Below are 10102 nucleotides of genomic sequence, written 5' to 3' on the forward strand. Positions count from 1 at the left end.
GTTTTCCGTTTCTTGTCTCGTCCGCTCCCCTCCCGTCCCTCCCAAAAATCTCTCGCTCTGCCGAAACCCTAGGGCGCCGCCACCTCTGGAGCAAGCTCAGGGCACAGTGCCAAGATGAAATCGAGCCTGTGAACACCGCCGCCCCTCATCCTTGTCGAGGAGCCGGGACGCCATGCTGCCGGAGTCCGGGACGCCCCTGCACTTTGAGTTTGAGGGCAGCTGTTAACGTCACCCAATATATTCTTCTCAACCTAAAACCCTACAAACCTCCTTTCCCCAGTACCGTCCGCCGTCGCTCCCAGCCCCTACCCCCGGTACAAACTGCGGCCGCCAGCCAGCGCGAACCTACCAGCCTAGAGAGGGCCCCCGATGGCGGGAGGCTCCGGCGGCGGAGGTTTTCTGGGCGACGTGAACGACCCGTGGCTGAAGCCGCGGCTGCTCCGCGCGGTGGTCACCGAGCGCCTTCCGCAGCCTGGCGGCGCCGCTGAGCTCTCGCCGACGGAGGTCGCCTCCATCTTAGAGGCGGTCCGCACCCACGGCCTGCTCACGGAGGCTCTCCCGGGCCGCGGCACGCCTCCGGCGAACCCGAAGCTCGCCGAGGCGTGGCGCGCCGCCGTCGACGCCTGGGTCGAGCGTGTCGTGGCGCTGGTGGAGAGCGACTCGGTATGGTGGTGGTTCTGTGATCCCTCCTCTGCCCTCTGTCTTGACTCTTGATGATAAATGAAATTTGCCTCTTCTTCCATGGGTATATGCTTGCCGCTGTTTAGTGTGTGGTGATTGTCTTCTGTAGAGAAATTCCCTAGGATGGTGTGATGGAAGTAGTTTAAACGTCATGGTCATGAATTGCAGCCAGATGGAATTAGCTTTATACATATTTGTTTGTATTATTAAGCGAAATCAAGGGTTCCTCTGCTTCAATTTGAAATTTGAGGACACCAATGAGAATGGCTCCTACCACAGTCCACAGTTTACTGAATAGGTAGTTCAGAAGGACTGTATTTTAGTTTAAATGTGTTGTGTGTAGAATAAAAACTCCCGCTTAAGGATGTACCCTACTGTATTTGGCATTTTGTATTTTGAAATTGAAAAAAAAGAAGATTTGGTCTGGTTTGTCTCTACATTTCTTTGATTGTGCTATGACATTTCAGACAACCCATTCCACACCTATTAGTGCCTATATGTGACACATTCCATCTCAGCCCTCTGTTAGTTTGATCATGCGGCTGTGTTTCATTTATGCTATCATACTATTTAATTAGTGTCATTTTAGGCCGATGCTGCTAAATCAATAGAATTACCAATCTGTGAAGTTTCTACTTTTCACTTCTCTGTTACTAAAATTACCACTAAAATTGAATGTCAGAAACATTTAGAAGGTAAATGCTGTTTATATTGCTTAACTTCATTTATTTGCATATATTGTCCTTTTGCTTTTTTTTACTGCAAGTTATGTCTGAAAATAGTATATGTTGATCTATAGCTATGCCCTTGTTACCTTCACATTTTACTAATATGCTTGCCTTTCTGTTTGGCAATTCATTAGACATACAGTTGTTGGTTGGGTACTTCCTTGCTGGGTGTGACTTTCCAAGAGTGCAGAAATGAGCGATTTGCAGAATTGCACTCCATTTGGTTTGAGAAGATTCTGGGTAATTTGCAGGTGATGCATATTACTTTCGTGCAATTTATGTAGAATGTATGTTCACAAATTTATAACTTATAATATCCTCAGAAGTTAGTTTTGCCTTTTCTTTTTATTCATTGCTGTTGTGTGTCTGCATTGTATTCTTATATGTTTTTCTCCTTGCATTGATGCACAGCTCTCTGCATATTCGAGGGAAAAAATGCCATTTCAATTTCTAGGCAATCCCATTATTTAGTCAAAGATGTATTTAACATCTTTCAAATGCTTGCTAAAAACTTCTGTAGGAGGATATACCATGAAACTGATACTGTGTCTTTAGGAGGTAATTGAAGTGATCTGCATTTTTTTCAGTTGTATTTTGCTAAAGTGGTTCTTTTTACTGCTATGAAAACCTTCTTTGAGAAACAGTAAATCATCCTAGAATGAATAGTCTTCGACAAGCAGTATGAGTTATGGCAATATTTTCCTTTTCTTTTTACCTTTTTTTCCAGTCTGTATTTCAGCTGTGACTTTTTATAGTACCAGCTACCTTTATCTGTCCTAACAGTGGTGTTATGCAATGAAATAATAAGATGAGTGTACTCCAAAAAGAAATCAGTGGTTTCAGAAGGTACTAGGTGCTAGGCAGGCAGCAGGGAGGCTCCTAGTACCTTATTGCTGATTAGGCCATCTAAGTGGACTTATGAATGAAAAAGTAGAGAAATTATCTTTCTCTGGATTTGATCTATCGACATTCTCCTCGAACCTTAGCTCCTTGAGACATGGGTTGTTTATTTAAATTTAAACATCATCATATATATATCTGAATCGTCGTCAGTCACACATTAATGTTATACTTATGTATTCTCCTTTCCATTCTGCAGGAATCGTCCAGCTCTCAACATGTTATTGTTATTTCCTGTACTTCCATGTCTGATTTATTTGTAAGGTAACTAATGGAAGATTATTGTTATTTAAGCTGCCAAGCATATCTTTGGATTGTCTATGTTTAATCGTTATGCAATTAAACTTCGATTGTTATTTTATCATTTGAACCACCACTTGATAAAGTTTCTTAGTGTTCGCAAGGAATTTGCATATGGTTCTGATGTCTGAATTTAACCTTTTTACTGTTTATTCTTTTTCTACTTCTCCTTGGTTGTCAAAGTGGACTATTGCGTTCAAGTCGATTATTTTTTCAGAACTATTTTAAGTTTACCCTGTATTGCTCTGTTTAGTAGTTTTCTAATACACCGTATAATTAGTTCTGAAGTAGCTAAGTAACTTGAACTAATGACATGACTGCACACTATCCTGCAGTAAGAAGAATATCTGTGAATTGAATTTCCAATCTTCAGGAAAGTTCCAAATTTCAAGTTCCATGTTTGCATTTGACTAATAATGATTTATGTGTCATTCTTTCTAAATTGTAGAGGTATATCAGTTTTGTATTGCGGTATTGATTGCTTGAAACACTAAAATTTTATACTTAATGTGTTTTGTTCTGCTTGTCTATTTTATTTGCACTGAAAGCCACATAATTCGTTTTCTGATTAGATTGGCTAAGTTTTTGAACTTAAAGAAAGAGGGATCATCCTTTGCTGGAAGGGTTGTTGAACCGGTGCTGCGGCTTTTAAACGAAAATGCTCTAGTAGCTGTATGGTCTACTCTTTTCATTCTTATGGCTTATATATTTGTGCTCAACCACTCAATTGTAATATGTGTAATTATTTCTCTTTCTGCAGGACGAAGCAATTGATTTGCTGAGGACGGTTATTAAATTGTACCCATCCTCTGTAAACCGGCACTACAGTAAGGTACATCTTATTTTTATTTTCTAATCATTTCCTATTCTGGGTTAATATGTAGTTATGATGGGCTTATATTAGTTGGGGTGGTAAGCCTATATTGTAGTGGAAGGAGGTCGGAGGGTGAGGACTGAGGAGCAGGGACTTGGCGACGACCTGTGGTTGCCTGTGGCTAGGGTGGCCAGCAGCGGCACAGAACAGGGTGGCGGCACCGGCACAGACGGAGAGTGAGGCGCAGGAGGTGGACAGTGGGAGAGTTGAAGAGCTAGGGAACTTTTGGATTGAATCCTCAAATTCTTTCTTTAATATTACGAGTACATGACCCCTTTATTTATACTCCCTAAGACTTGACATAAAACTAGCAACCTAGAGGTAGAGTCCTTATAGATTTGGACTCTCATTTCCCTAAACAATCTTTCCTAAACTGATTTTTTTCTTATCCTATTCCTATCTCTAATTCTAGTCAGGCCCAGACTCCTTGGGGGAGGGACCCGGTCGGCTGGAGGTAGATCCCCCCCCCGCCCCCCCCCCCCCCCACCACCCCCAGGCACGCGGCCAGGGTGCAGCCTTGCTATGGCCACCACCTTGGGCCATGTTTAGGCCCATGACAGTAGTACTTATTGCCCAGGGAGAAAAAGGAAGGTTCTTACGGAGTAACATAGAAAGAAAAGTTTAGCTGTTCATAGCTTTTTGTTTTTGTTCCTGCTAGGATTGTATTGTAGAAGTTGGAATTTGATACAAGTTTGTTGATTATCTTCTCAGTATATGGATTGCAGAATCGAACAGCTATTAAGAGCTCTAGATATTTTTTTCAGCTGCTTGTTATTTTTGTAATATTGGAAATGCAAATTTTGAGTGGGGATTGAAGTGTTTTGTGATTTTTCCCACACGCCCCCTCTGGAAAAAAATCCTAAATTTAAAAGGAAGAGGGAAAATGGCACAGGTCCTGTCATTAACAGAGCTGTGCCACACATGTTTTCCATGCATGTTGACTGCTATTTAAGTTTCTATTCCCCAAATCCCCCAAGTTCCCAAATATACAATGCAGTTTTTCAGAAGTCTTTGCTTGTGTCCATAGAAGTAAACATGATAGTATCTGTACATAGTATTTCTATCACCCTAACTGTTCTGTTCTTGTAGTTTTGTGCTTACATTTGCAAATTTCAGGTTGAATCTGCTATTGCAGCAAAGATTATGAGTACAGGAATCAATGTAAAACCATCTGAGGTGAGGAGTGCTGCCTTGAGTTTTATCTGTGTAATGAGAATTCAACAGTGAGCACACATTTGCCTATGCACGTCATGTCTCTTTTTTCTTTCCTTTTCTTTCTTGATCCTTGTTAAGAATTTTTCATATCTTACATATACTGTTCCAACGCTCCAGAAATTTGCGAGAACCTTAGCATTGTTACCTTCTGTCCGAGTGTCCGAGGACAGTTGGTCACTGATGATTCGGAGGATATTGATTGTGATAAACAATCTTTTGAATGATGCTTTCATTGGGCTTGAAGAAGGTATAATATAGCAGTTTGCTGCTAATATTGTTTCAGTTCTACGATTTCTGGCTAATTTTTAACCATTCTACTGTTGTAGAAAAGAAAGGCCATGATATTATGCTGCTGCTAGTTCCACCTGGAGCTGATCCTCTACCAACATTGGGAGATGAAGTAATGCCTGGAGGCAATGTGCATGTCATGAAGAAATTTCGTGTCTTCACTGTTCCTACCATTTCAGCTCTTACACATTGCTGCAGTGTGATGCTGACTAGTTATTATCCAGTTCAGGTTGTCAAAATCAGAACATTTCTGTTTATTACCTAATGCTCATAACTTACTAGTGTAAGGTCCAAATTAATTTATTCTAATTACTAAGTCCTCTTTTATTGGCAAACAGGTCAATGTTCCAATTCATGCTTTGATGGCTTTGATGCGAAGAGTGCTGTTAGTTGATGGATCATTGCATAATAAGTTGTTCCCTTCTACAACTTCATTGCATCAAGAGCTTATTTGTTTTGAGCTTCCATCGCTACATTCAAGTTTCTTGGATTTGCTCAATGCAACTATTAAAGGAATGCGAAGGTAACTGGCATTTTCAATTAGACTAGTTAGCTGTCACTAGTTTTGGAACAAACAATTGGACATCTATAGAATTTTCATATTAATGTTTGAATCTGACCTAAGATAGAAAAATCTGACCTTAGTCTATCATCCTGCAGCCAACTCTTACCTCATGGTGCTAGTATCATACGCCTTATAACAGAGTACTTCAAAATAGCAAAACTGCCTACTTTGAGGACAAAAGCTTATAGCATTCTGCAGCTGTTGCTGACCTCCATGGGTGCTGGTAGGTCATTCTTTATTTATTTTATATATTACTTTGCAGTTATGATTGTAGCTTTGGAAATAGTACAACTGATTATAATTTATTATCAGTGTAGTTTCGCCTTTGTCATAGTAATACTGTTATAGCATATTAGGCAGAGTTGTACTTTGAATGCCTGATCTTTTAAATTGGCAATATTAGTAACAAAGTTCCTTCAATCGTTTTGAATGTTGAAAACATAACCTTGAAATATCTTCAGCAGGTTAAGTTAGTAAATTTGTAATGACTTTTACTTGTTATAACTTTTTTGCTTCAAGCATTGATAAGGGTGGGGAGTGTATATCTTGTATGTAGGTCCCAAATTTTTTTTTGAGGGTCTAGGTCCCAATTTTTGGTAGTGTTTAACCACTGTTCACCTCCTTGACTTTTGTAGTGTAGAAAAGAGGTCTCAAGTGGAGTTTCTAAAACTCCAAAAAAACTGCAGTTTTGACAATATCATGGTTTCAAAAACTAAAAGATTTGGAAAACCAAAGTATTTTATAAAACTGTAGTATTTTTCCAATATTTCACATCCAAACAGGGCCTATGTTTTACTTTCCATTGATACCCCATCAGGATCGATTCACTTTATAATTTTTTATTGGAAATTGAGATTCTTTATGCTTAACTCTACATTGATATTACATTAGGATCAGTTCACTCCATGCTTGAGATTCCATATGTTTGGTACATATATTCTTGGTTTTGTTTTTTAGTCAAACTCCTGTTGGGTGGAAGTGACATCTCTGCACAAATGGTCTATTTTTATCAGGGACATCTCTGCACCTGCTTGAGGCAATAGTCAGCAATGCAATTGCTGATCTGAATGATGATGGTGGAAGTGACATGACTGTAATCAACACAAATCCATCACAATTGACAAATGAATCATCATCGAAAATTTATTCGAAGAAGAGGAAGCTAGAACCACAGATGCAAAACTCAACCATATCAGGTTCAGAGAAAGTAGCAGTCAGCCCAAGGAAAAGAAAAGGTTCTTCCATACCAATTGCATCAAAGGGAGTGGCCCCTGAAAGTATAGGAGATCTTAGAGTATCAACTCCACTTTCTGTCAAAATAGCTGCACTTGAAACATTGGAAATTCTTCTGAATGTGGTGCGCTTAAATCCAACTTGTTTCTTATTATCCTCTTATTTCTGCATGTCTTTTGTTTTCTGTTTGCCAGATATTTGTTGTTTGAATCCTGTTCTCATATTGGTCTGGATACAATTATAGCAAAAATGACTTTGGGAAGCTCATTGAAAACAGCTTTTTTTCCCTTCATAAAGAAGGTTCAAAGTTTATCACACCATATATACACCTCTTGTTGTAAGATTCAAGCAATGAACCAAATTGGATAATGGATAACCTATTTTGCAAGTTTCAATGGATAAAAGTTATTTTTGAAGCAAATCGGTACAACATTGTGCTGTACACTTTATGTATGGAAACAGAATTCTTGATGCTCATAGATAAGTATCTCCAGACCATAGCTGAAATAGTAGCTACAACTATTTTTTAATGATTATATTCTACGGAGGAAGAAGTACCAAACTTACCTTGACTTTTCATGGTGAACATGAAGAAATTGCACTCACGCTATATGAATTGGTTGTGCAACCAGCATATATATTGTTGTTTTGATCAATATATCTACTTAGTATGTGAATTCAGATTATAGATATATTTTTATGACATTATCAACTTATCACCAAGCAGGGAGGTTCATTGCGGATGGATCGCTGGAGGTCAGAAGTGGATGTGCTCTTAATTAATGTGGCTAGAAGTGCTTGCAACATGGGAGGAAGTTATGAGCAAAAGCCCTCCACATTTGGGGAGCCAAGCATATCAGACCTTCAACTTGCTTCGTTTAAGGGCCTGCTGGCATCTTTTCTTTCTTCTCCTCATGCCCGTCCTCCTTACTTAGCCAAAGGAATTGAACTCTTCAGAAAAGGTAATATCTTTCAGCATGCTATTTATTGGATTTTGGATGGGTTATTTAAATTTTGGTTTATAATCAGCACATGCAGTTAGTTGAACAAAGGTTTAACTGCAATTGGTATGGCACTGAAAAAATATTTGACTGACAGGAATGTACCCAATGCACAGTTCTCGATCAAAAAACAATTAGCAACTATATTTATTTTGGACGTAAGCTTGCTGTTTGGTTTGGATTGTGGGCTTCTAAATACCCCCCATATGTAATAATAATTTGTATCATTTGTTCATCACAGGGAAGCTAGAGATAGGCACTAAGCTTGCAGAGTTTTGTTCACGTGCTTTGCTTGCTTTGGATGTCCTTGTCCACCCTCGAGCCCTTTCTCTAGAAAGAACAGTTCCTTCACAGGGAAATACAGTTTTTGGTGCTGGAACATACCAGATTTCACGATTCGGGGATCAGCCTCAAGCAATGGAGGTTGAAGACATGTACGATGATTGGCTGACATCCAACAACGATGAACCAGCAGAGGTTCCAGTGAACGATAGTGCTGCAGGAGTAAGTACAGATGTCATGCTGGTGGAGGTTGGAAAGCAGCTCAATTCCAAAGCAGAAGATCCTAAAGTTGACCCACCCAGAATCACAGATGCAGCACAAGATGCACCAACATCCACCAAGAGTGATGTCAAGATGGTTGATGCAGCTGCAGACGAAACTGCAAAGCCAAACACAGTGGAGAATCCATCGATCTCCAATGTTGGTGCCTCTCCAGAGTGCACAACAAATTTTGATTCACGTAAGCATGAGCAGGTTAGTCCTCATGAGAACAAAAGCCCAGCAGCTGTCCATCTGCCATCCAGCAGCATGCTGGGAACTTCAGGTGAACCTTCTGCTACTCCAGGTGTTGGTTCGAGCCACCATCCCCGTTCAACCAGCTTCGTGGAATTGTTTGGTTCGGAGTCTGGAATTGAGTCAGAATCTGAAGACTCGTTGCCAGATATTGTCGACGGGGACCCTGATTCTGACTAGGTTTCATAACAATTCGTTTTGTAACTTCTGTATGGCTTGATCCACTTTTTGTAGACTAATGACAATGGTTGTCATTTTTGACATGCCAATGAAAATTTTGTGATCCGCTATTTTGTTTTGAGCAAATTGTACGGCACTGCCGACTGACAGATGATGCAATATTTGTAGTTCCTAGTGGGACGCAGTTACTTGAACACTGCCCATTGATAGATAGAGAAGGAGCAATATTTTTCTTGCATTTGACCTTAGTTTTACCAAAAAAAATTGCTCTGACCTGATTTACAGGAAAGTCAAAAAACTGGAATAGATGAAACAAAAATATTTCGGCGACTGGAATAAAGATCAAACAAAATAAGAGTACTTATCTCACAAAAATAACATTACAGTTTAGCCTTCTTAAGATCAGCATTATTCACTTCACAAATACTAGAAGCGATGACTGCAGATTCATTTTCTCTCAATTAACAAAACTGAATTTGCCAAATAACCATTCACCATGAGCAATTATAGCAACAAATCAAGTTAAAGATGGCATCCTAACTTGTGAGTAAATAGGTGCTGGCGCGTCCGACACCTGAGTCTGTGTCGTTGCAGGGCTACTGCTTACGGCTTCGACGGACGATGGTTTCGCCTCCAAGAAGCAGAGCAGGAACCTGCATGGTTGGTGTGGTGTTGACACAGGAGCAGGGCAGGAACCTGCAGCGAGCTCGTCCCAAGAAGAGGTGATGGATGAGGTCCATCCTTGCTCCCCTTGCACTGGTTTAGTACGTTCATTGCGTGCACTGGCTTCTTCAATTCTCATGTCATGCAGTTAAGATAAGCCCAATTAGTGTTGATTAGGAGCTGGAGATTCAGGAATTTGTTTCACAAAGTGATACTTAGAACAGAGATGATTGCAATTGCAGTTGCAGAGCCTGATGTATAGGCAATTACAACGTTTGTGCACATTGGTGATGTCTATGGTCTCAGTGGATTTGTCGAGCTGAGTGGAGGCCAGGTTGTGGAGTCGAGGTGTGGATGTCAGTGGTGTATGGCAGGACTGTGCCCCATGGGTGTCCGTGAAATTGCGTGTCAAGGAGGCTTTGCTGAGTGACTTGCGTGGCAAGGTGGTCTTCTATTGGCACTTAGAGGCTCCGTGTGACATTTTTGTTTTCTTTGACAAGGCATCTTGGTTGTTGTTGTAGGAGGCAAAACCTTAGGGATAAGGATGACTTGGCGTTGTCAGAGGCTGTTGCTCACGTATCAGCTTGATGGCTTTGCAGGGGACTGTGGTGACTAGACCTTATTATAGTTGGCCATGCAGCCCGTGGCCCGTTGGCCCGGCTCGCGGCACGGCATTTTG

The 10102-nt window shown here is 40.6% G+C and overlaps 1 protein-coding gene across 1 annotated transcript; it reads left to right on the forward strand.

The window, feature by feature from the left end:
- Positions 1-8998, forward strand: LOC8069931 (proline-, glutamic acid- and leucine-rich protein 1). Its single transcript, XM_002451437.2, has 13 exons — positions 1-663; positions 1544-1660; positions 2509-2573; positions 3182-3281; positions 3370-3441; positions 4600-4659; positions 4816-4945; positions 5025-5215; positions 5325-5509; positions 5647-5774; positions 6565-6908; positions 7512-7746; positions 8027-8998. The coding sequence occupies exons 1-13, from the start codon at positions 370-372 to the stop codon at positions 8758-8760; spliced, it is 2655 nt and encodes an 884-aa protein (XP_002451482.2). The 5' UTR covers positions 1-369; the 3' UTR covers positions 8761-8998.

Source organism: Sorghum bicolor, chromosome 4, assembly GCF_000003195.3.
Source record: "Sorghum bicolor cultivar BTx623 chromosome 4, Sorghum_bicolor_NCBIv3, whole genome shotgun sequence".
Classification (NCBI taxonomy): domain Eukaryota; kingdom Viridiplantae; phylum Streptophyta; class Magnoliopsida; order Poales; family Poaceae; genus Sorghum; species Sorghum bicolor.

Coding starts and splice junctions, on each gene's coding strand:
- LOC8069931 (XM_002451437.2), top strand. CDS start 370: ATGGCGGGAGGCTCCGGCGGCGGAGGTTTTCTGGGCGACGTGAACGAC. Junction 2,574..3,181: donor ATGTCTGATTTATTTGTAAG/GTAACTAATGGA, acceptor TTTTCTGATTAG/ATTGGCTAAGTTTTTGAACT. Junction 6,909..7,511: donor TGGAAATTCTTCTGAATGTG/GTGCGCTTAAAT, acceptor ATCACCAAGCAG/GGAGGTTCATTGCGGATGGA.